This window comes from Trichosurus vulpecula, chromosome 6, assembly GCF_011100635.1.
Source record: "Trichosurus vulpecula isolate mTriVul1 chromosome 6, mTriVul1.pri, whole genome shotgun sequence".
In the NCBI taxonomy this organism is placed as follows: Eukaryota; Metazoa; Chordata; class Mammalia; order Diprotodontia; family Phalangeridae; genus Trichosurus; species Trichosurus vulpecula.
The window spans coordinates 216,171,037-216,197,427 of NC_050578.1; the positions used below are offsets into that span (position 1 = coordinate 216,171,037).

The 26,391-nt window shown below is 48.6% G+C and overlaps 1 protein-coding gene across 12 annotated transcripts in view; it reads left to right on the plus strand.

Annotated features, from left to right (window-relative positions):
* The first annotated feature begins 2,458 nt into the window (after positions 1-2,458).
* Positions 2,459-26,391, plus strand: part of EBF4 (EBF family member 4) — a 101,631-nt gene continuing 77,698 nt past the window's right edge. For all 12 annotated transcript variants that reach the window (XM_036763413.1, XM_036763414.1, XM_036763420.1 and 9 more), the window contains exons 1-4: positions 2,459-2,592; positions 25,020-25,176; positions 25,450-25,513; positions 25,926-25,981. In XM_036763413.1, the coding sequence (XP_036619308.1) occupies positions 2,459-2,592; positions 25,020-25,176; positions 25,450-25,513; positions 25,926-25,981 (411 nt within the window). The remainder of the gene's footprint in view (positions 2,593-25,019; positions 25,177-25,449; positions 25,514-25,925; positions 25,982-26,391) is intronic.

The window sequence follows — 26,391 nt, forward strand, 5'->3', positions numbered from 1 at the left end:
TATAACTGTCCTTCATTCCATTGAGAATGAGATGGGCATGACTAATCCATCCCCTTGGGTGGAAAGTTTGTGTGTAATTGAGCTATCATTGGGAGGTGGGTGAGAGGTGAGTGAGATTAAACTCCTTTTCATTGGGTGAGAGGTGGGTTGACTAAACTCTAAACCATTGGATGAATTGGGTGATGGTATAAATGTACTCCATTCTTACTGGGTGGGAAGGGGGTGGTAAATGAACTCCATTCTTACTGGTTGAAAGAGGGGTGTGTACGACTGACCATTATGCTATTGGACAAGAGTGGGGTGTGTATGTATGTATGTATGTATGTATATGGATGTGTGTGAGAATGAGCTCCATTCCATTGGGTTATAAGAGGATTATGATTTAGCTCCATCCTATTGGGTGGGGACAGGGGGAAAATTACTGAGGTTGCTTTTCCTGGATTCCTTGGGGGCAGTTTCTCCCATTCCCCAAACCAGGGTTCAGGCTGAACATATTCTCAAGCTAATTTCTCCTTACTTTAGGCCACAATGAGTTTATCTGCAGACCACTCCTCCCTTTCATTCTTGCCTTTACGGTCCCCAACTAGCTGTTTTCTTCTGTTTTCAGTGGGACCCTTGTCTGATACTTGTCCTTTGTTCTTAACCCCCCCCCACCCCATTCATCCTCTATGTAGTGTCTTCCTTCTCTGTCTCCAGTCCCTCTTCTTTTGCTTTGCTACCAGCTATATGCCTCCTTTGCCCCCCTCCCATCCCCCAATCCCTCAGCTTTTCTCCTGCTGCAGAACTGGTTCCTTTCTGCCCTCTTTTCCCCCATCCTGCGCGGTCCCTCTATTCGCCTTCTCCATCCCTCTATCCTTTCTCCCCTTTCCATAACTGGCTTATGCTCCCACCTCCCAGACTGTTCCCCAAGGGCCTGGTCTCCTCTCTTCTGGCCAAAGGCAGCTGGCGGGCTGGCTCCTTCCCCAGGGGCCCCCCTGGCCTGGCCCGGGCTCTGGCCCAAGCCCCAGGCCCCAAGCCCCATCTCCCGCCCCTGGCCCTCCCGCTCCTCCCCCAATGATGTCACGTCCCCGGCCGCCCCTCGGCCCGGCCGCCCCGCCCCCGCCCCCCTCCCACCCCCCAGTCCCCTGGGCCCGGCGCTCCCTCTCCCTCCCTCCTCCCTCCTCCCTCCCTGCTCCCCAGGGAGCGGCGGCGGCGGCGGCGGCGGCGGGATGGCCCGGGCCCGCGGCCAGGCCCCCGGGAGCGGCGGGCGGCGACCGCGGAGGGGGGTCGGCCCGGGGCCCGCGGGAGGCGCCGGGGCCGGGACCGGGGCCGGGGCCGGGGCCCGGGGCGAGCCGGCCGGACTGCTGCTGCTGCTGCTCCAGGTGTTCCCGAGCGGGGTTGAGGGGCCCGGACGACGGGGCGGGCGGGGCCCGGGCAGCGGCGGCGGCATCGGCGGGCTTGACTCCCCCCCCTCGCTCCCCCGGGACGCGCGGCTGCTGCTGCTCCTGCCGCCGCCGCCGCCGCCGAGCTCCGCTCCCGCTGCCTCCGCCTTCCGGATGGTAATCAGCGCTCCGCACTCGGCGCGCCAGGCAGCCCTGCGAGGCCGGGCGCTCTGTCCTCCCCTGCCCTGCCCTGCCCTGCCCTGCCAGCCCGGTCAGCCCGGTCAGCCCTGCCCTGCTCTGCTCCCCTCTCCCCTCTGCCTTCTCCCCTCTGCCTCCCTAGCGCGCTGCTTCCTTCTCTCGCATCCCTCTCCTCCTCCCAAACCGCCGCAAACCTCCCTGCGGGGCTCCCCTCTCTGCACCTCAACTCAGCCAGCCCTACTTTGCATCACTCCTGAGAGCCCCACTTTGCGTCACCCGCGGATTTCCCACTTTGCTTCGAGTTTTCGGGGTTCCCCACTTTACAAAGCTCTCGGGGTCCCCACTTTGTGTCAGTTCGAGTGTCCCCACTTCGCCCCACGCCCAGAGTGGGTATTACGTTCAGGGTCCCCTCTGCCCAGCCCTGAGGTCGCCACTTTACACCTCACCGGAGTCTCTTCCCTGACTCCTGTGCCTTGGCATCCTTGCCCTGTGAGGTCCTCTATGCTGCTTCTCCCCTCCCCTTCAGTTCTCCACTGCTTCCCCTGCTCCGGGCCCCCCTCGCGGCGAGTGGCCGCGGGGGAATCCCTCTGTCTCCCCGCCCCCCAGTGCAGGGGGAGGAGGCTGCGCTGCTGTTAGCGGGTCGGCTTTCTCCGAGGGAGCGGCCCGGGGAGCCAAGCTCTCACTGAGCTGGGGCCAGCAGAGAAGCCGTCGCGAGTCGAGCGCGTCCCGCTGCTGCTCTCTTGCCCGGCCCGGCCCTGCCCTGCCCTGCCCCGGCCTGGCCTGGTCCATCCTATACCCGGCTATACTGGGTGGGGGTGGGGACTATCCCCCAACTTCGTTGGAGCTCGGTGTGCGGGCCGTCGGGGCGCCAGGCAGAGCGGCGCCTGCAGCGCGGTCCCATGTTCTCCATGCAGGACTCCTTGCCCCGAGGAGGGCTCAGCCTGAAAGAGGAGCCGCTCCCTGCCGGCCTCGGCTCGGTGCGCTCCTGGATGCAGGGCACTGGAATCTTGGACGCCACCACCGCAGCGCAGAGGTGAGTCGTACTGAATGACGGGAGTCTCTCCCGGAGGGGCCCCGAAGAGCAGAGAAGGACTGGACCTGGACCGTTACTGGGATGGGGAGGAACAGCCGAGTTCACGAGAACACCACTGCTTCCCTCACCTTTCACTCGCCTATGTTTCTTGGTCTTGTCTCCAACTCCTCTTCCTCCCTCTTTCCTTCTCTGCTGCCTTTCCCTCGCTTGTTTTCTTTTCCCCAGCTCTGTTCCCTTAATTCTTTCTGCTCTTGAAGTTGTGCGAGAATCTGTCTGGGTCTGGGCACCAACCTAGGTTAACCCTCCCGCCTGACACTGGCATTTGGAGCAGTAGCATGTGAGTTGGATGTGGAAAAAGAGAAGTCAGTTTTCCCTAGCCCTTGCCTTCTGGTCCATGACCCCTTCGTTCCGGGTAGTGATAATGGACAGGGTCCCAGAGGATTCCTGAATTAAGCTTCTGACAGCTCTTCCTTCACTCTCCGTTCTGCTCGTACTCCCATCCCCTCCTCCATCCTTATAGGGGTGGGGGGGTTTGGAGGAGCCTGTTAGGACACACTGCCTCTTCTTCCTTGTCCAGTTTCTGCCTTCTCTTTTGGAGCTCTTCTTCCCAATGGCCTTCCCAATGTTTCCCGAGTTGGTTGGGGAAGGGGTGGGGGGGGGAGGTGTTGGTGTTGGGACAGAGAGGATGGGAGGGTGTCAGGGAGCTGGAGCTGTTGGGCTCATAGCCAATGAGAACCCCTCCAGGAATCTTGACACCCATTTACCACCTGCTTAGGAGACTCAGTGGAATGGAGAGTAGGAAGGAAAGCAGGCAGACTTAGGGGAGATGGAGACTGAGGAACAGGAGGGAAGGGAGGAGATGGGACAGACATCATTTTTCACATGGATGCTTTTTGCAGCTGGAAAACGTTTGGGATTTGCAGCAAGCAGCACAGGTTTTCAGGGCCTCTTCTGTGCTGTTTGGAGCAGGTTTTGCCCGAGCTTAGGAGAGCTGCATCTCTATAAGACTCAGCCCTGTGGCTCCTTGGCAAGCAGGGATGCACCTCCTCTTCATCACTCCCCACCCAAGCCCCATACTAGCTTCTTGCTTGGGTCAACTGGCCTCCTCTCTGGTTGGGGTTTCGCCTGAGCTCTGGGGGCTAGAGAGAGAAGGAAAACAAATACTCTCCTGCAGTCAGTGAGCTAGATGTTGTGCACTGAAGGGCAGAGAGTGACTGGTAGGAAGAGGCAGAGGGATGCTTATAGGGACTGGTGGCAGCTTTGGATTTGGGGGTGGGGGAAGGATGGTGATTTGGGGCTAGATCCTTAATGCTCTTTGAAGGCTGGTTGGAGCTTCCCTGACTTTCCCTCCTGGCTTGGCTGGCTGGCTGTGCCCACTGTCACCCAGATCCATAGACATACTTGCTTACAGGTACATCAATTGTCCCCCAGATGTGGGCCTCTGCCCTCATGTAGTGTACACTCAGTTCTCTCCCTTTCTTCCTGGCTCATCCTGCCATAGTTATCCCCTTCTATACTTATTCATATATATATGTATATATATATATATATATTCATGACCACTCAGCCTCACAGAAGTCACACTACCATACACATACATGCTAGGTGTCACATATACAAACAAGTGAGTATCTACTTGGTCTCACATTCAAGATAACTCTTTGCTCCCTCCTTTTTGCTCTCCCTCCTCTCCACCCCCCCCCCCCAATTCATCCCAGGATTAGGTATCCTGGAGAGCTGATGTGTAAGAGAGAGGGATTGGTCTATGTGCATGGTGTAGGTGGTGGTGGGGAGAACCTATGAGCAAACTTGGACCCCTCTCTCCAAGACCAGAGAAGCTTTTTTTGTGAGAATGGGTGTCTGGTTATGTTTATGTTTCTGTCTTAGCAAGACTTGCTTTCACATGCTGGTCTTGAAAGGATTAAAGGAGACTTTTTCTTTTTTCTTGATGTTGTCCAAGGCTGGCAGAATGAGTTGGGTGAGGGGAGGGAGAACTTGTTGGGGGGTGGAGAGGGATGCTAACATTTGGATTTTTCATCTCTCTCCTCCCCCATCCCACCCCTAAATACCCGAGACTCAATATCCATTTGGAGCCCTAGGTATTGGTCCCAGCTGCCCCAGTCCCCTGATCCTAGCTAGCCAGTTGCCTCCCTTAGCATCTTCTGAGAGGCCCATTCCCTCTTATGGAGTATTCTTCCTCTTCAACACCCCATCCCACCCCAGCCCTCCTTTCCCACATACAACTTTTCTGCTTCTCCCAGGCACCTTTCAAGGATGGGGGAAAGGGATGGGTGGGAAATTCAGCTTAGCTATGGGGTGTTCAAGCATAGTTCATGTACTTCTGTTCTCAGTCCACACAGTTATGGGTATCTGCCACCATGTCCCTCACATGCATGTCTGTATCTCCACTTGTGTTGTATATATTTGCTGTTGAAAGAACTATAGGGATGAATGTGACCTAGGACAATAGATATTAAAGAGATGAGGAGGAGGAGGAAGAGGAGGAGGAGGATGAGGAGGAGGAGGAGGAGGAGGAGGGGGAATCTATCCTTTCGTGGGGACACTCCACTGGCAAAAGAAACATGTGAAAGGATTGGCAGGTTGATTTGGGGCATTGCCTACAGTCTGCTGAGGCCTGTCCTCCAGGAGGTCCATTGGGCTTGGAGGAATTCCGTGTATCACGGAAGAATGAGACCATGTGCTGGAGCAGAAAAAACCTCTGAATCTGGACTCCAAAGCTGTGGCTTTACTAGCTGTTTGACCTGGGGACATTTAGGTTCTCTGAGACTCGGTTTCCTCCTTTGTAAAGTAAAAATAACAATGTTTGCTCTGCCCCCACCTGGTTTTTGTGAATGTCAAATGAGAAAATGCATTGTGGGAAGGTACTTTGCAAATTTTGCCATGCTATATAAATATGAGACCTTCTAAGTAAAGGCAACTGACTGCCTCCTAAGCAGCTTCTCTGAGTCTGGGCTGGCTCCCACATCCAAAGGCCCTCCCAGCACATGGAGCAGGTTCAAGTCTTGTCCTTCCCACTATGTTCTCATCACCTCTGGGATGCCCCACAGTATCTGCCTTCTTCCCTAAAGGGAGTAGAACGCCATCTTCTCCAGGTCCTTGCTTCCTTCAAGATACTCTTCTGCCTCAATTACCTTATCCTCCCCACTGGCTCTTTCTTATTTGCCCACCAATATAGCCAGGTCTCTCTGAATTGAAAAAGAAATCCTCCCCTCAGCCCAGCTACTCCCTCAAATGAGATTGGGCTTGCTCACTCCTTCATTTTACCACCACACTTTTTTTTTTGTAGTGGGCTGCCATATGCTTTTTTTTTTTTTTGGAGGGAGGAAGGCAGGGCAATTGGGGTTAAGTAACTTGCCCAAGGTCACATAGCTGCGAAGTGTGTTGTGTCTGAGGCTGAATTTGAACTCAGGTCTTCCTGACTCCAGGGCTGGTGCCCTCCTCGCTGCGCCACCTAGCTGCCCCTACCACCACACTTCTAGAGAGAGGAGTCTCTCCTCCCTGCCTCCGTTTCTTTATCACTCACTACCTGACTTTGACTTCTTGGCTTTGCAGTCTGACTTTCTTCCCCAGTACTCCAGAGACAGTTGAAGGGAGGAATAAAAGTGTGGGCTAAAATGCCCATAAGCTGTAACTGCCGCTGACCTGACCTGGGAGAAGAGGCCATCCTTACTTTAGGGAAAGGGCCCTGTCAACTCACAGAGAATTTTTAATTTTTTGGTTCTGTTTTATTCCCCCCACCCTCCATAAATTCTTTCTAAAGTACTTCAGCTTTGTTACAGCTAAAAAAAGCTGTCTCTATCTTGGCCAAGATAGTTGGGAGTTCAGAAGAACCCAGAGATCAGGCTTGGTAGTAGCAGCACTACCCTGGTAGAAATAGCTAATATTTATGTATTGCTTTAAGGTGTACAAAGAGGTTATGTATGTTCCCATTTGACACTCACAACAACCCTGGAAGATAGGTGCTATCCCATTTTCCAGGTGAGAAAAATGAGGCTGAGAAAGGTTAGGGACTTTTCTAGGGCCACATAGCTAGTAAGTGTTTCATGAAGGAGTCAGACTCAGGTCTTCCTTACTCCAAGTCAGTTGTTTTCTCCACTGTGCCACCTAGCTCACTCATTAAGAGGGTAGGGGTGGGAGAGTGGCAGGTAGAAAGAAATACTTATCATGCTCCCAAATCTACCCTGACCTAAGCTACAGACTCATCTGTCTGACTGCCTCCCATAAATTTCCACCAGGATGGCTCTTTGACTCTTCAAACTGAACACATCACTCCCCAAGGTCCCTCATCTGCTTTTCCTCCCAACCCATTTCTGTCCATGGCACCAATGTCCTCCCCATCACCCAGGCTCAGAACTTTGAAGTGATCCCTGACTCCTCCCTACCTAATCACTTAGCAGGCCCTGTCCTTTGTAATGGCTTTCACATCTGGCCTTTCTCTCTTCGCCTCCTGATACCTGCCTCCAATAAGCCTTCATGATCATTCCTCACTGCCTAAAGACAAGGTTCAAATGCTTGGCATTTAAAGACCTTCACCATGTGGCCCCAGCCTGTCTTTGTTGCTCCATGTTCTGCTGCTTCCCTTCATGTTGTGGTACAGCAGAAAGGATGCTGGCTTTGATGTCAGAGGACCTGGGTTCAAATCCTGCCTTTCTTACCTATGACCTGCATAACTTTGGTAACCTTGATTTCCTTATCTGTAAAACAAGAGGCCTTGAACTAGGTGGCCTCTGTAGACCCTTCCAACCTATGTAATCTATGTAAATCCAAATCTAAGATGTTGTATTCTTATCCTACATTCCAACCAAGCTGGCCTATTTGCCATTTCCCAGATAAACTATGCCCCTTCCTCTCCCCTCTGCCTAAAATATCCCATCCATATTTAAAATTCTTTCCTTTTTTCCAAGGCCAAATGGGATTTCTTCCAGGAAGTCTTCATGGATTCCTCAGCCCCACTGGAAGTCACCTCTTGTTCCTCTGAACTTCCATAACACTTTGCTCCTGTCTCATGGTACTTCCTACATTCTGCCTTGGAATCTAGTTATTTTATTTTTTGTCTCTGTCTTATTGCTATACCAAAAGCTCTAGGAGGGCAGGAAACCATCAACTCTTTGAGCTGGAGTTAGAAATTCAACCTTTAGCTAAAGCATGGTGCCATACTACATCCCCAACTGACAACTGCCAGTAACTAGGACCTCCTTACCTGCCCCAAACAGCCCCTTCTATTTTCAAACAGTTCCTTTTGTTACACAATCTTTCTTATGTCAAGCCAAATGGTTGTTCTGTGCTCTGGGGCCAAGCGGAGCAAACACAGCAATAAAGACAGTGGTCACATGGCCAAGTGTCCTCTTCATCAGGCTAAACCTCCCTACTTCCTTCAATGGATTTCCAGATCATGTGGTTTCAAGATTTCATCTTTGTTTCCCCTCTAAGTACCAAGCACAAGACTTTGAGAGCAGCCACCATTGAATGGAGTATCTGCTAAATTTTATTGGAAGAACTGAAAAAGGAAAGGGAACTCCTGCCAGAGGAATCCATTCAACTTGAAGGAATCCTTCTTACCATAGTTCTGATCATGTGAGGGGCAGGGATGTGGTGACCTCTGATCTGAGTCTTGAATGCCTTTCTCCTCCTTGGTCAGAGGAAAGAGAGCTATTCTGGACTTCCATCATCGTGTGTGGGGCAGGGCGTGGTGCCCTTCCCTGCTTCCAGGCTTAGGTCTTGGTTACACAAATAGGGCTGCCCTACAGCCCAGCACAGCCCAGTGGTCCCAAACTTCTCCATGTTTGGGGTGGGGGTGCAGCTGCTGAAGAAGGGCATATTTGAGCCAGAGTGGAAGACTCTCAAAGGAAAAGAGATGAGGTGGTTGGCAGGGGAGGAGGAGTGCGAGGGAGTCTTTTGTGAGTCTGGGAATAACAATGGAACCGGGAGAACCCCAGAGAGTGTGTGCCTCAGCTGGATGTTAGGCTAGAGTAAGGTTCTCAGTCTTGATGTGTAGTAAGAGTGAGGTGTAGTCAAAAGTCCCTAATGGTGACTCTGCTTTGGAAGCCAGGGCCACTTCTGAAGCTTATTTGAGTGAATGTTCCTTTCCTTCCCTCTCCTTCCTTCTTCCCACTTTCCCTATCCCAGGTTCTGCCTCAGAAACTCACCCATCTTCCCTTCCCTCTCCATGACTCAGGAAAGATCTCTCCCTCAGTGCGCTCATTGTACCTTGGATGATCATGACTGGCATCCCTCTGACTCCCCTTCTCTCCCCCATGGACTTATTATCTGCCCTTCTTCATGACTTTTTACCCACCTCTACCCCCAACACACAAACACACTGGCTATTGGAAGACCTGAGATTCTAGGAAAGAGTTTGCAAGACCATTTCAGAGTCCTAAGTCTAGAACCCTCTCCTTTGGCAAAGTCCCGGGCCTCTCTCCTCTTTGGTCAGAATAAAGACACCCATCATGGCCTTGCAAGATCATGTGTGGGGCAGGGATGTGTGTACTAGGGGCTGGGAGAGGCAAAGAGAGGCTACTTAGAGCTGAGAGTAGCTCAGGGAGCCGACTTTCCTGTAAGCAGCTTTGGTCCAGCCCCTCTGCTAGGAAACGCTCCCATTTACTTTAATAATTAATAGCAGTGCCTCAGTGAACCTCCCTTCCCTTCCCTTCCCCCTCCCTGGGCAAATGGGTGTTTCCACCGGCTTTTTCTCCCTCCCAGAGGCAACCTACCTTTCCCCATCTCCCTCATCCACCCTCTCTTTTCTTCTCTCAGCCCCTTCCCAGCAAACCACGACTCAGGATTTCCTCATTCACTGACCCTAGCCCTAAGTACCAGGGAATAGCGGGAGGGAACCCAGGAATCCTGTTTAGGGGAAGCCCACACCCCAAGCCCAGTGATTTCCATTGCTTCCTAATGAGGAAAGGGGCTCCCAACCTTTCGCCTTCCTGCCACCCCCCAACACCTCTTGGTTTTGTTCTCTTGTCTCCAGGTCTCACTTTCTGCCTCCTTCTTGTCTCTCCCTCCCCCACCCTTCTCTGCAGTATCTTTCCCCTGAGTCTTGTTCTTCCCTACATCTCTCATCTTTCCCTCTGAGTGTTAATGGCCCCTTATTCTAATGAACTATGGATTTCCATAGTGAAACACCTCAGCCTCCTGACTTCCTATCACTGGCTTTGCTTCGGGGAATATGTGGGGGGTGGGGGAGATGGGGAGCATAGTCATTTTTCCTATGTTGGGGGGGAGAGCTGATGCACTGGGGCTTGCTGGACCAAACCTGGAGGTCATTAGGAGTGAGTTAGTAGTGAAGCTGGAGTTTGGGCTGAAGGATCCTGGCTCTCAGCCCAGGGGGTGGAGGGGAAAGTGTTGGATGGAGATGGAGGAGAGAGACGAATACTTGTTGAATGAGAAGGCATAGGATAGAGAAGGAGGATATGGGAGTGTGAAGGAGGAAGGAATGGGGAGTAGTCTGTAGTGATGGGGATGCAGGGAAGAGGTTGAGACAGGGGAGATATTTGGAAGAAAGGAGGAGAAAGTGAAATAGGGAAGAATTTAGGAAGAAGGATTTAGGACAGAAGATATGGAGAGGGAAATAAGTGGGAAGATTTTAGGAGGAAACTCAAAGAGAAATAGGAGAGGTGGAGCAGGAGACATGAACGGGAGTGAGGAGAAGTTGGAGAGGGCTTTTTAATCGACCCTGACTATCCCCAAGCCTGGGTCTGGTGACAGTGGGCTCTTCGATTCCTTTCCCAATTTATACTCAGGTTCCTTCACATGAGTGGCTGTGCCTCAGCTGCTCCACAGATAATACTGAAGGCAGGGGAATTATTTTAAAGCAGAATGAATGCCTCTCATATTTCCCAGTGTGGGACATTGGAAGCTTTGGCTAAAGAGGGAAATAGGAGAGAAAAGAGAACAGCAAAGTAAGAACCAATGGTGGGAGTTGGATAGAGGAGATACAAATGGCAAGAGGAGGGACAGACAGAGAGACAATGAGAGAGAGACAGAGACAGGGAGAGAGAGAAAAAGAGAGACAGATGGAGAGAGAGACAGACAGACAGAGACAGAGAGACCCCGGAGAGAGACCAAGACAGGGAGAGAGAGACACACACACACACAGAGAGATAGAGAGACATATAGAGAGAGACAGAGAGAAACAGAGAGACAGAGGAGAGAGAGAAGAGACAGAGAGAGACAGAGACACAGAAAGAGAAACACTGAGAGAGAGAGAGAGAGAGAGAGAGAGAGAGAGAGAGAGAGAGAGAGAGAGAGAGAGACAGAGAGAGAGACAGAGGAGAGAGACAGGAGACAGAGAGGAGTGAGACAGAGACGGGGATAGGAAGAGAGACAGAGACAGAGAGAGACAGACACGGAGAGAGAAAAGATAGAGCAACAGAACCAGGAAGGCAGGGAAGAGCAGCTTTGAAGGGAACCTGAAGCCAAGTGTCTTGGTGTGTCTGTCTCTGGGGAAGGGGGGGTGGGGAGTAGGATTAGGAGTAGGGAGCCAGAGTCTCGCCTGTTGGGAGAGGTGCTCTCCGGTATGATTGCTCTAGAGAGGCTGTTAGAAGCGGGCTTTTTTTTTTGTTAAATTGCTGTTATTTATAATAACCGTTTAGTCAAGAATGTAAAGAGCTGTGGAGCCGCCTCCCAGGGAACGCTCGAAGAGAAATACTGGCTCTATTTCGAGACAATTGTAGCAGGCGGATGCTGTGCAGCTCTCCCCACCTCCCTCCCTTTCTGCCCACCTCCTGGGCCTCAAGTGGGGGGGACCACTAGTCCACAGCTGGGGGGGGGTAGGAGATATGGATTGATTGCATGGTCTTTTTGTTACTGTCCCTGTTTGTGACTTCACCACTTGGACACGCCGCGGTGTCTTGGAGATGAGAAGGGAGGTCCATTTCCCTGGCTCCCCACATCCCCCCCCACTCCCTGCCATTCCCCAAAGGTGCTGGAAGATAGCTACTTGTGGTCTCAGCTCTGGGGATTAGCACTAGTGGAGAGGGTAATGGGCAAGTTGGCTTCCTGTTTTTTTTGGTGTGTGACTGTCCTGGAGAAGGTGGGTTACTGAGGGTGGAGGGGACAGACACACAAAGCATTACCCTTTCTTTCCCTTTCTCCTCCCTCTCTCCCTGAGGTCTAGCAGGAGGTGATAAAGGGTCTATAGCTTTGCACTTGCTACAGGGAAGGATCCTGAGGGTTTGAGGCCTTTAGAACAAAGGGTCAGCCTCTGAACCCTAGGCAGAGTATATGGGATGGAGTATGCTAGAGTGAGCTAAGTCTCAAGACCAGACCTCTGGCTTATAAGAAACACAGTGGGAAAAGACTGAAGTGGGCCCTTTATTCCCACCATACCTCCACATGGACCTAAAGGACCTGGACTTGTGGCTTTATGGTTATGGAAAACTCCCAGATGAGGAAATTCCCTTCACCAATGCTAGTCAGAACTTTTTTTATTAATTACTTTTTTTTTAGTTTACAACACGCAGTTCCACAAGTTTTTGAGTTCTAAATTTTCTCCCCCTTCCTCTCCTTCCCTCTTCCCCCCCACATGGCATGTAATCTGATATAGGTTCTGCATATACCTTCACATTAAACTTCTTTTCCCAATAATCAAATTGTAAAGAATCATAACCAAAGTAGTCAGAACTTTCTATGCAGTTCATATAGTCTTAAAGAGTTGCCCAAGGCAGAGACGTCAAATAAGTAGCCAGAACCAGATTAAAATGTCATTGGGGAACATTTAACAAAATAAATAAAATTACAATAAAACAGAGATAGCATTAATATGTGGTTTTCCAAGTTACCCACAGGGAGGCTTATATACAGTTTAGTGGCCCCTGTTTCTATCTGACACCCCTGGCCCAGATAGCTGACTTGCCCAGGATCACACTTGCCCAGGCCAGGACTTGAACCCGGATTCTTCTAGCTCCAAATGCCTCCTTGTTTCCTCTGCAGGAGCACTGTGCTGCTCTCCTCTGACACTTGGGTTCTGGGTCATCCACTGAAGCTCCTGGTCTCCTTTAGTCTGTCATCCAAAATTCACTCTAAACTTATTTTGAATCTCCAGGAACATCTGGACTTCTAGCAGTCTGGACCCTTGGAACACAAGACCCATGCATGTTGGGCACCTGGAGCTATCCTCCTTTTAAATCAGTCAATTTAATTGCACCCAAGATGATTCTCCCTAGGATGTCAGATTAGAATTTGAGAAGGGAGAGGGTGGGGGTGAAGTCTTGTGGAGAAGCCATGTGGTGGAGGAAAGAAATGCTCTTGATACTGACCCTAAGTCATAGCTGGATAGAATGCTGGCTTTAGAGGCAGGAAGTCTTGAGTTCAAATCCCACTCAGATGCTTGCTAGCTATGTGACCCTGTGAGCCAACCACTTGAACCTTTCTCAGCCTCCCTGTTTTCTCATCTGTAAAATGGGGCTAATGATAGTACCTGTTGTGTCACAGTGTGGTTGTGAAAATTAAATGAGATAATATTTGTAGCAAGGGAACAACTGCAAGAGACAGCCAGGTGGCACAGTAGATAGGGCATTGGATCTGGATTTCAGGTCCAAAACCTGCCTCAGACACTTACGAGCTGTGTGACCCTGGGCAAGTCATTTAACCTCTGTCCTCAGTTTCCTCACCTGTAAAATGGTCATGATGCCAATAGCACCTACCTCCCAGGGCTGTTGTGAAGATCCAATGAGATAATGTTTATAAAGTGCTCTGTAAATGCTAGCTTTATTATAATTATGATTATCAAGAAAAGCTGAAATTAATTCTCAGTAGGTTGTCCAAGAGGATGGGGCAGGGAGGGTGTTTTGTATATTTTAGATTTTAATCAAAAGTAGTTAATTAAAAAAAAGTCATGTTATTTAAAGGAGGCAGATTCAGTTATCTAGAAAATGGACATATGTGAAAGACTTTATGCCCCGAGGAAACAAACCAGAGATGTAAGGTGGAATTTCTGTTTTTTTCCTTCCCCTGAGGTCATCAGTTCCATAAATAGGACTTCCTTTGATGTGTCTTCTTCAGCATGAAGGGGGCTTCCTCTAGTCTACTCCCAGGACCATGACAGGAACATCTGTTCTGTACATCCCCTTCATTGTGTGCCGGCCTTTGCTCATCCTCCTCAGCATTCATCTTTCTAGACTGAAGCACCTCATCTTTTCAGTCCTCCCACAAACACCAGCTCCATCTCCCCTGGGTTGTCTTTGTGCTTCTCTGGGCCTTTTCAATCAAATTAACTTCAGCCCACACTTCTTTAGCACCAACGCTGTGGCACTGTGGACAGAGGAGATGTGTGACCATCTCTGAAGGGGCCTCTAGTCAAATGGGATGTGTGTGTCTGTGTCAGTATCTCTGTGTGTTTGTGTTTCTCTGTGTGTGTGTGTGTTTCCACACAGACCCAGGTAGTGGTGAGGATAACAATGTACACAAATGATTAGGTCACAAGGGAAGGTGTGATCATTACAGAGGAGAGGTCTAGGCAAATGCTCTGAGAAACCTGAGGAGGGAAGCTTTATTTTCCCCTGTTGCTTTAGGGAAAGCTTTGTGGAGGAGTCATATCTGAGTTGGATCTTGAAGGAAAAGAAGGTCTTCAATGGGGCATATGGGGGAGAGGATGAAGAAACTGAGATAAAAACAGAACTTGTTCTCTTTCCCCCCAAATCCTTCCCTCTTCCAAACTTCTCTATTACTGCCCAGGGCACCACCACCCTCCCAGTCACGCAGGCTGGAAAACTCTGTGTCATCCTCAATCTCTCACTCTCTCTCATCCCTCCTAGCCAACCTTTTGCTGAGTCTTGTTTGCACTTTCACAATATCTCTTGTATAGTTTCTCTTTTCTTTCTCCCACTCTCACAACTGCCATGCTGGTGCAGGCTCTTATCTCCTCATGGCTAGACTGTTGCAATAGCCCACTGGTGGATCTCTTTGCCTCCAGTCTCTCTCCATTCAAATCCACCCTCCACCCAGTTTCCAAAGGGATTTTCCTAAAGCATAGGTCTACAGCACTCTTCCTACTTAATAATCTCCAGTGGTTCTCTATTAGCTCCAGGATCAAATTTTAAAAACCCTCTGTTTGGTATTTAAAGCCCTTCACATCCAGCATCTTCTTGCCTCTTCTAGACTTGCCGTAGTTTACTTCCCTTCACTTGGTCTGAGATCCAGCCACAATGGCTCCTCTATTTCTCAGTTCTGTGCCTTTTTTTTTGAATGGGGGAAGGCAGGGCAATTGGGGTTAAGTGACTTGCCCAAGGTCACACAGCTAGTAAGTATGTCAAGCGTCCTGAGGCTGGATTTGAACTCAGGTTCTCCTGACTCCAGGGCCAGTGCTCTACTCACTGCACCACCTAGCTGCCCCAGTTCTGTGCCTATTCACTGATGGTCTTCCCCTGTGCTTGGAATGGCTTCTTACCTGCATATCTCAGTTTTCCTGACTTCCTTCAAGACGCAGCTCAACTCTCACTTTCTGCAGAGAGCTTCTTCCTTTACCACCCCTCCCCAGAGCCTTTCCTCCAAGTTACCTCGTATCTATCTCCATCTCTCTATCTGTATCTCTACATCTACATCTATATATCTATACCTGTATCTGTATCTATCTTGTATGCCCATAATTGTTAGCATGTCATCTCCCCTATTAGAATGTGATCTCCCTGAGGGCAGGGAAAATGTTTTTCTTTTCTTTGTATTCCTAGCGTAGTACCTGGCACATAGGAAGCAGCTCAGAAATCTCAGAAAGAGGAGAACAAAAGAGGGTAGTTGTTGGTTGATTGGGACTGGTCCAGAAAGGTTACTTGGCCTGTTTAAGGACACATGGGTAGTCAGTAGCAGAACTAGGATTTGAGCACCAGGTCTTCCAATTCCAAGGCCCTCACTCTCACAAATCTGTTGCAACGCCTCTTGTATATCATGTGGGGCCTTGAATGCCAAGATCATCTAGCATTCCTACTTAATCTGGTAAACCATGGAGAGCTCCTTGAGGTTTTTGAATGGAGAGGTCACATTGTCTGAGCAGAGCACGAAGAGAAAGACTACTAGGTGGAATGGATTGAGGCGCGAGAGCGGGCGTGTGTGTGTGTGTTTGTGTGTGTGTGTGTGTGTGTGTGTATGCATGCCCCTCCCCCTCCAAAAGAGATCTGAGAATCTACCTTCTTCCTTTCATTTCAAAGGCGAAGATTAAGCTGCACATCATGTTGGATTTTTTTTCAATGTGTTAGTTTGCTGAACTGTTTTTTTTTTTGTCTTTTTTTCCCCAAGAGACGGGTCTTTGGAAGCGATAGGGAGGGATGAATTGGGAAATGAAGGTGGTATAGAAACAAAACCCTCAATAAAAATGCTTGAAAGAACAGATTGGTGAATTGGAGGGAGTATGGGAGAAAGACCAGGTAAGGTCTAAGTGAGAAGAGATGAGGGCCTAAGCCTGCTAGGGAAAACAGGATTGGCCTGGGGATGGATTTTAAAAATATCGTAGAGGTCAAAGGGCTTGGTGACTGATTATCTGAGGGAGTAAGAGAAGCAGGAGTCAAAGGGGACTCAAGTAGTGGGGCTCAGTGGTTGGATAGTGATAGTGCCAATAGACTAGAGAAGAGAGTGGAAGGAGCACATGGAGGGAGGGGAAGATGAGGAATTTCCTTTTAGAGTTGTTTGATCTGTGGCTGGTGGCAGAGATGTTTGGTAGGTAGTTTGGCATGAGGCCCTGGACCTTGGGAGAGAGGATACAGATAAACATTTGGGAGTCATCCATGTAGAAATGGCACTTGATGCTATGGGAGTGAATGAAAATGTCAAGAAGGAACACGGAGAGAGAGCAGACAAGAAAGAGCTAAGGAGAGAACCATGGAAAACACACCCACCATAGGGTGCCGTGAAAAAGAAGCGAAGAGTCACTCAAAGAGGAGAACAGAAGAGGATAGTGTCACAGAAAAGGTCATGGGGATGAGAACTAGAAAAAGGCCATTAGAATTAGTGATAGGGAGGTCATTAGGGATCTTTGAGAGAGCAGGTTCAGTAGGGTGATAGGGCACGGAAGCCACATCAGAAACTCCAAAAGAGGCAGCTCAGGGTAGTGGATAGAGTGCTGGGTCTGGAGTTAGGAAGACCTGGGTTCAGTCTCACCTCTGACATTTATTAGCTGCGTGAAATTGGGCAAGTTAATTATCCTTGCAGCCTCAGTTTCTTTATCTGTTAAAAGGGGATGATACTGTTGTAACAAATGAGACAATGCATGTAAACTGCTTTGCAAAACTTAGCTATATACATATCGGCTATTGTTTTAATTTTTAATTAAAAGATAAAGACAATAAAAATAGCACCTATCTCCCAGGGATTCTGTGAAACTCAAAGCTTTTTGCCAACTTTAAACAGCTATGTAAATGTTAGCTATTATTATTATTATTATTTATTAATATCTTCTGTTTTTACATCTTCATTTCTGAATGTTTCTTTACCCCTCATTCCTACCCAAAGAGTCATCCCTTGTAACAAAAAATAAAAGAAAGAGAAAGAGGAAAAAAGTTTAGTAAAACTATACATCAGCTAAGTCTGATGGATGGTATATGCCATAATTCCACACTCACAATGCCCCACTTCTGCAGAGAAGGGGCAAGTTTGGTCATTACTATCATATAATGTTCAGTTTCATTTTTTTGTTCTTTCTATTTTCATTTCATTTGTTTTTTCATTTCCATTTTTAAAAATTATCCCATTATATTTTCTACTTCTGGGGACCTGAATTACCTAGAAGATTCTAGATATGAACTTTCTATGGCTTGCACAAGGAGACAATGGTTTTTGGTTTTGTGTCCAAATCTTTTCCTAACGAGGCCCCATCCTTGGCCTTGTGTTAACCAAGGAATAGTCTATGATACCTCCAACATCCCTTTCTGGAATCATGACAGTGAGCTTAGAGTCCTTGAAGACTCACTGGAGTATTTCATTCTAAGTGTGCTGTCAAGAGGTGGGTGGTGTAATGGACAGAGTGGGGGAGGGGGGGTGGAGAGGGGAGAGAGAGAGAGAGAGAGAGAGAGAGAGAGAGAGACAGAGAGAGAGAGAGAAATAATGAGTGAGTGCTGACCTTGTGACCCTGGACAAGTCACTTAACCTTTTCATGCTTCAGGAAACTCATTAAGAACACAAATTTGCAGAGCAGAGTGGATGTGTAATGGTCGAGTAAGTTTTCTAACCTAGTGAAATTCCCCATCCAATTCCCATCCTTTTCCCCCTTTCACCTCTTCATGCTGTAGCTCATCTCTCCCTTTTTTACCCACTTGCTGGGACCACCCAGAAGAGTATAGAGTCCGCAGAAAACCTGGAGATTCCTTGGTCCCTTTGTCCTCCAGACCATTATAAAGGTGTTGGCTAAGCCCATTCCTTGCTCTGCTCTCTGGGGATAACAACAAACATCTTTTTAGATTTCTTTAACCAGAGAAGCACCAGACTTTCTATGACAAAACATTCACCCACCTCCCAAACACGAACGTACACACACACACACACACACACACACACACACCCTATCATATACACTAACACCTACACAGATTTCAAAGAACTGTGCGTATGTATCTGTGATGTTTTCTTGTCTCCCTGTCTTCCGCTCTCTTTCTGCATTCTTTCTCTTCTTTCTCATTATTTCTCCATGCCTCTCTCCATCCCTTTCACATAAATGGTAGGATGTCTTGAAAGAAAACCCTTCCCTCTGTTCTGTGCGGTTCCCTTAGTCACATCTTTTGCCTTTCATTCTAGTTTGTGGCTGGGGAATCTGAGTACCACCGCTGGGGTGCTAAAGACCTTTTTCTGCCTTGTGTACCCAGTCTGGGCTCATTTAGTCACCCCCTTTCCCACCCCACCTCATAATATTGCACCCCTACTCTGGAGGTGTAGGCCAGAGGGAGCAGGCTAAGCTGGGCTGCCCTGAGGGGGGAGTGGGATGGGACATGCTTTATCATCCTGTGATTCTGCATCGCCTCTCCTTTCTTTCCTTCTCTGTTCAGACCTCCACTTAAGTTGTCTTCCTCTGACTTGAGCCCCTCATTCTTTTTCCTCTTACGATTGTCTTCTTCCTCCCTCTCCACCTCCCTTCCGGGGGCCAGAGCTGGCTCTCTAGGGGGTCTTAGCAAGTTGTGTGGTCTGCCTGGGAGATGCTGCTGAGTTCCCCTGGACTGGACTAAAGCAGAAGGGGGTGGTGTGTGTATGGATTGAAGCCAAAGCCGGTTTGACCAGGATAATGAAAATGAAATCAGAGTTGGGAATCTTGGGGAAATGGGAAGAGAGCAAAGATACAGTGTGTGTCTCAGGGTGCAAAGGTGAGGGAGGCCAGGTTGCTTAATCTGCCTTCAGATTCTTCTTGTCCATCATACTCTTGGCTTCATTCCTGGCTGGATGCTTAGGGTGGAAGGATGTGGAAGGTGTTGGGAGAGAAATCCTTTTATACTTCTGCTGGATTGGGATGAGGGCATCTGTCATTCTCTCCACTCCTCCACCTCCCCTCCCCTCCCCTCCCCTATGTGCACAGATCTCTGTTTGGACTCTTTGAGAAGGCAGAGGAGAGAATGCATCTCTTTTCTCTCTCCCCTAGGACTTGGTTACTCTCAGACCTGTGGAAGCTTTCTTTATTATCCCTACTCCCTTTTCCTTACTGGTCTGTGGTGAAGGGATTTTGCTTTGGAGGCCAGGCCCAGACTTCTTGGGCCTTGTCTCTGGTCCCTAGAGAAGGAACAGGACAGGACTCTCAAAGCTCCAATGTCCTCCCCACTCCTTGGGAGTGGACTCCAGACTCTATGGGCCCAAAGTAGCTTTGAAGCTCTTGGAGGAGGCACTGTCCCTCCTGTGCCTCAGTATCTCTTTATACTCCTAATGGGTTCTCTGTTCCTTAGTGTAGCATACTGGGTTTTATCTCTTGCTTGCTGGAAGGTGGTGGCGGGTAGAAGAGTGATCTCATAGCTTCAGGGGAGGTAGGGGTCTCTCCAGAGACCAAGGCTGGGGAATTATAGCTAGCAAAGGGATTGAGTGTTGTTCTCCAAGATGAACAGAAGCCAGGCTGAGTTGGTCTCAGGGGAGGGTAGCAGAGTGTATGATAGTTTAGTCAAACCTCATTAATTTGTCCTCCACTAATTCAGCATTAGATAGAACTTGTACTGGGTTGAGCTGGTGAAGTTTCTACCTGGGATCTCTAGGAGGCAAGAGTTTGCTTTACTGGTGAAGGACAGACAGATGAAAATTCTAAGGGTCTAAGCAAGAGGGCAGGAGTGCTGATGGTCAGCCCCAAGGTTCCTTTGTTATGTTATCCCCTGGAAAGGTGAAGAGAGGCCCCAGTGCACTAGCGAATCCTCTGGAGAGGATATATCGGGGCATAGGGACAGAAGCCACAGAAAGAGAGACAGCTGGATGGGCTGCTGCTGGTATGGCTGAAGGAAAGGAGGGAGTGCTCTCTAGCATCTAGGAGATACCTGAGCTAGCCAAGTAAAGAGAAGAACCCAGCTTAAGATCTTTCCTGATATGTGCAAATAGACATGCCCTTGGTGCCTTTCCTAATTCCCCTGATTCTCCCATGGAAACTCCTTCCTTCTGACTTGGTTCTTAATGCTCTTGCCATGGTGGGCAGTGTGTGAGCCCACCTCTGCCCTGCCCCTTTCACCACCAGATTGCCCTGACTATCCCCATAAATGCCCCTGAGACCAGGAGTGGAGAAGTTGAAAGTGCTTTGAGAGAGAAAAGCGAGGGTGTAGAATTTGGACAGCTGCGAGTCAATAGAGTATTGGGTTTAGAATCAGGGAAGCCTGAATTTGAATTTTGCTTCTGACTCTTATTGTATGATGGACCCTAGGCCAGTGCCTTAACCCTCCAGGCCTCAGTTTCCTGATCTGTTAAATGGAGATAATAATAGCACCTACCACCCAGTCTCATCATGAAGATCAAATGAGATAATATATGTAAAGTGCTTTGAATGGTTTAAATGGTATTTTATATGCCATTATTATAAATAATATTGTTAATGATATATAATAATAATAATAAACAACAACTCTTCCTAGGTAGTTGTGAGGTGAAAACTAAGCTGAGGGTCTGTCTGTTCTCTATTTTGCCCCAAGAGTTTCCTAGCCTTAGGCTCCCTCTAGGGAACTTCCTGGGACTGGGCTTCAGGCTAGAGGTAGGGCTAGAAGGGGTATATGTATGTGGGGTGTGGAGTTGGAAGCTTTTAGCCTGGGCCTCGTTAGCATATTCATAAATAATAATCAAAGTTAATAAAGAAGTCATTATTACTTTAGGCAGCATCTCCCTCACCCACCCCTCCTTACTCCAGGCTCCAAGAATGGGGCCAATTTGGCTATGGAAAGAGGCAGGAAAAAGGTTGAAGGTGGAAGGGAAGGCAGAAGGCTGATAAGCTCAGGCTTTTGGGGCTGTGAGTGGGAAGAAATGGAGACTCAACAGTTCACAAAGGAAGGGGTACGAGGCCTAGGACAATGACCAGAGAGAGCAGGAGAGGAAGGGTGTCTTCTGAGGCCATGTCACCCAAACCTCACCTTTGCGAAATCCTCAACAAGTGATGGTCATCCACCTTTCCCTTGAAGATCTCCAGCGAGATCTTCACTTCCCACCACCTTCCAAGGCTTTCTGTCCTACTTTGGGGTAGTTCTGATTGCTTAGGAAGCTTTTCTTTTTACCAAGCCCTTCCCCCAAACTGCCTCTCCCACTACTACCCCTTATTCCTAGTTCTGCCTTCTGGGGCCAGGCACAATAACTTTAATCCCACTGTCTTGTGTCAGTCCTTCAATTACTTTTAGACGACTATCCTGTACCTACTAAGTCTTCTCATTTCTAGGTTTAACATCCTTCAGCTGAGTGCAACAGGCAGGGAGCTGGAGCCCTATTTGCATCCTCATTGGCCCCTCTACCCCCCAAACAATGGTCTGGCCAATTTTGTCATCTTCCTCCGTATGGCTTTGGATGTGTCATCCAAAGTCTTTGCCGTCTTGGTTACAGCTTATCCATCACAGCCCAAGACTTCTTAAAGAGAGAGTCAGGTGCAATGGAAAGAACCGGAGACTCAGGATCAGAAAAACTAATTGTACAGAACTCAATACCATAGTATACTATAGATCTGGTGGAAAGAACTTGGGGTCAATTGTGTAACTACCTTGTCTAAGCCCGTTAACTTCATCTTTAGAATCGAGGATAACAATATCTGTAATGCCTACATAATGAAAATTCAAAGGGATAATGTATGCGAAGGGCTTTGTAAACCTTGAGGAATGATAACAGTTGACATATAATAACGATATATTTATTATTACTAACTTAATATTATTGTTAATGTAATCTAATGAAGTAAAAACTAGCTAGCATTTATGTAGCACTTTGAAGTTTGTAAGGCACTTTACAAATATTATCTCATACGATCCTTACAGCCCTGGAAGATACCTCCCAGAGTTATTATTGTCTCTATTTTTACAAATGAGGAAACAGAGGTAGAGGCCAAGTAATTTGCCCAGATTCACATAGCTCCTAAGTGAAGCAGTATTTGAACTCAAGTCTTCCTGACGCCAGGTCCAACATTCTATGTGCTGGGCCACCTGGCTGCCTATACCACAGGAACTCTTTTGTCTGCTATTTTGCACTCCTTTTTTCCATGTAAAAAGACCTAGAAAGCTTCCAGCATGGAGGGGTAGATCCTCTGTGGAGTGCTCCTTCATTCTTTTAAAAGGCATCATGCTAGGTGTTACTATGCAAAGACAAAAACGGAAGCATTCTTGAAGAACACGGACAAGAGCGTGAGGGTGATCTGCGGTGGTACATGGGGTGCCACCAGATAACAGAAAAATTAAAGAATATTATGATGCTGGCTCATATTGACTTTGTATTATTATAAAATCCCAGTTCATACCAACTGTAGCCTACCATGCCCTCTCTTTTTGAACTCCAAGGAGTAAGATGTCACATTTATCCCTAGTGATGTTATCTAGGTCTTCTTCTGAGTTATTGATTAAAAAAAAAACATTCGGGGCAGCTAGGTGGCACAGTGGACAGAGATCTGGCTCTGGAGTCAGGAGGACCTCAGTTTAAATCTGGCCTCACATACTTACTAGCTGTGTGACCCTGGGCAAGTCACTTAACCCCAATTGCCCCCCTCTCCCCAAAATAAATAAAAACCTTTAAAAAACCATTCAACAGCATAGGGCCGAAAAGAAATCTCGCTGAAGATGGCCCTCCAAGTTGACATCCACTCTTTCATGGCTGTCTTTGGGCTGGGTCATTCAGTCACTTCTGATTCCCATCTATTTATCTTTTCCACAAGGGTAGCAGGAGCACCTGGATGGTGCTAAAGAATGAGCAGTGATGGCTCGGAGTTTCGACTTAGCACTCCCTCCTTCTCTGTTAATGTTTCCCCCAGACATACAGAGGTGGGGCCTCTGGCTGCTGCCTGGCTTTCCCCACTATTCAGGGACTGTTTTTAATGAGAAAAGAAGGAAAACTGAGGGCGTTTTTGCCAGAGCTGAGATATTCCTCTTAGTTCAAGAGTGGGCATCCTCCCTATGTGCCTATTTCAGGGGCCTTAAAATTGCTTCCTCCTACCTCATGCAGTGATGCCTTTGTTGGATTCCTTCCTCTGCAAAGGGCCACAGGAATCTGGGGGAAGTAGGGAGGGTCCTGGTTGGGAGAGCACCTTTTTATCTAGGACTGGGGTAAGGATTCCTCATGATAGCTAGAATTTATATAATGCTTTAAAGTTTGATAAGTGATTTAACATAAGTTCTCATTGAATTTACCAACCTTGTGAAGAAGGTGCTGTTACTACCCTCATTTACAGATAGGGAAACCGAGGCTGAGAAAGGGGTAAGTACTCAGGATCCCATAGTTAGGAAGAGTCTGTGCCACCTAGCTGTCTTAGCTATGGGGGAGTTGAGGAGGAAGAGGCTATGAGAATTGGGACAATAAACCCAGAATTGGTCCTTTCACTTATCTCTTTCCTTTCTAGTCCCTGTGGTCACAGTGTGATGGCTTCAGAGAGTCCCATCCCCACTCCCTTTCTCCAGTGGGCCAAGTGCTAGAAAACATTCATTCCTGACATTTAGCCTAAGCTTTGTTCCCCCCACTTCAGCCTCCCCTTCTTCCTTTTGGCAAAGTTGGGCTGAAAGTCTGGCCAGCAGTTTACAAAGGTGTTCATAAGCCTTGGATTCTAGAGAGTGGGCTGGGTTTGCACCCCTCTCCCTTCCTCCAATCTGTGGTCTATCCTGGGAACTAGGGGCTGTCTTGTGCTTCTCTCCTGGCCCCATTCTGCTGCCTTCACTCTGCACTCTGCAATAACTTCCTGCCCAATGCCCCAACATATCTCTCTGACTCTCTGGAATCTGCTCACTAAACTAGGCATGGTGAGAACTGATGAGATCTTTGTTTACCTCCTCCAAGGATCACCAAAGGCCACTCCATCTCCAGGGATGTGGTAGCTTTGGTAGCATCAGTAGCATCAGTCTATTCTCAGGCTCATCCATTCATCTCCTGGCTTTCCTTGATCTTGACCCCAACAGCCTTTTAAAGCCTCTTACCTGTGTCTGTCCTCTCTGAACTGGCCTAGAAAACATACATGTACTCCAGTCACATAGGCCCTAATGCCTCCTTTGGGCAAGAGCTGTGTTCCTGAAAAGTTATCTGTAAAGCAGTTTGTGGTAAATCCAGCTGCCCAGGGAGCTGTTAGGGGAAAGCCTGCTGGGAAGGAAACTGCTTAGTAATATGAATGAACGATCACACAGACATTTAGAGGATCTGGGCTAGAGCCTAGCTCCTTGGAGGGCTGAGCCTTCATGTATCACTGAGGGGAACTTTGTGGGGCAAAGGGCTCATCCATGCCCTGTGATCACTTAGGCTTCCCTAAATAACCCTCACCTCTTGGGACAGAGATCTTTGCACTTAGCCAGCCAGCATCTAATAAAATGTCTGTTGAATGAATAAATTAGTGAATGAACGGGTAGGGGGAGGGAAGGAGGAAGAAGAGAGGAGAGGTGGTGGAGCTGATCCAGAATGACTATGCTTCCCAATTTCTAACTCCCCACATCTTTCCCCAAGGCAATGTAGCAAGGTGGCTAGCGAGAGCCCTGGGAGTCAGAAGACCTGGGTTCAAGTCAAGATTCTGACACGTTGGTTGTGTGACCCAGTCTTAACCTCTCAGTGTCCTAAGCAACCAAGACTGTATATTGCAAATTAGGTGCCAATCTGTATTGGTAGGGGAAATTTCCTCACTAGGAGTTCTGTGAAATCACTCATCAGGTAAAAAACAAAACAACTCTCTGTTCATTTAGATTCAGTTTTTCTTAAAGTCTTCAGACCTAGCTTAGTGCATAGACGGCTGGGGCCTGGCATGCCTACCCTGTCTCTCTCCCCTCAAAAAGTACTGGGAGCCAGGCTGACATCTCCTCCCCTTCCCCCTGTCCCCACAGTGGTGTGGGCCTGGCTCGGGCTCACTTTGAGAAGCAGCCACCTTCTAATCTTCGAAAATCCAACTTCTTCCACTTTGTGTTGGCCATGTATGACCGGCAGGGACAGCCCGTGGAGATCGAGCGCACAGCCTTCATCGACTTTGTGGAAAAAGAGCGGGTAAGGGAAGCTGGCAGTTAGCTTGGCTCTGTGTTTGAACTCTTCATTCTTTGGAAAACTTTTAGAGCCAGCCTGGGGTGGGGAGAGTACTGTGCATGGCCAGAGATGGCAGCCAGGAGGGAAAGGGTGATTGCTCTTGGGTCTGTGGGAGCAAGTTTCTTCCCTCCCTTCTTCCCCCCCACCCCTGCCCCAGGTTATAGCTGAGCTGGCTGAATGTTGGGGGAATTCTCGACGACCCCCATCCTCAGCATTTTCTCTCTCCTGTATCTCCAGGAGCACAGTGGAGAGAAAACCAACAATGGCATCCATTACCGGCTACAGCTGCTGTACAGCAACGGTGAGTTGTCCTGGTCCTAGACTTACCGTCCTAGCCTAATCTTCACTGCTTTGCCCAGTTCAGCCTGCCCTGTCTCCCTCCCTCCTACCCTGCTTCGGTCCTTCATGCCCTACTCAGTTACAGCCTGCTCTGCTCCAGACCAACCTTCCCTGCTTTCCCACCCCATCATAGATTGGCCTGCCCTATTCCATCCTTCCTGTCCTAGCCTGTCTTGTCTTTCCCCCTTGTTGCTTGCCCTTCCCAAGGAGGAATGGTTTCAGTCTGGCTATACATGTCATGTGTATATATAGCCTCAAGGCTTCTTTAACCCCAGGTCTTGGGAGGGAGGTGAAGAACCCTGAGACTCCAAAGAACCCCCTTTCCTTGGCCATCCCAGTCAGACCTAATTCTTTGCCCTCCTTTTTGTTCCCAGGAATCCGCACTGAGCAAGACCTGTATGTCCGACTCATTGACTCCATGTCTAAGCAGGTGAGCTGGAGGGAGAAGCCCATTCTGTTTTCCAAGTCTCCTCCTTTTGTTTGGGGGCCTCTTTGGAGCTGGATTGTGTGGTCACAAACCTCCTGAGGTCATTCTGACCCCAACTCAGCCTCGGAAGGCTGGTTCCATCTATCCCTACTTTTGCCTTTCTGTAGTTTGCTCAGCCCCCCATCTCTGACCACAGAGTCCCCACTTTATTGAGTGTTTATTATGTCCCAGGTACTGTCCAAGGTGCTGAGAAGCTACAAGCGGCAGATAAAGCTGGATCTCTGCCCTCCAGCAGAATATAATCTACTTGTGGAGACCAGATGTGCATAGACATAATTAGAGAACAATACAAGACTTCACACAATTAAGCCATAAACATTGTAATACTGATTGTTTAGAGGGACTGGGTAGGG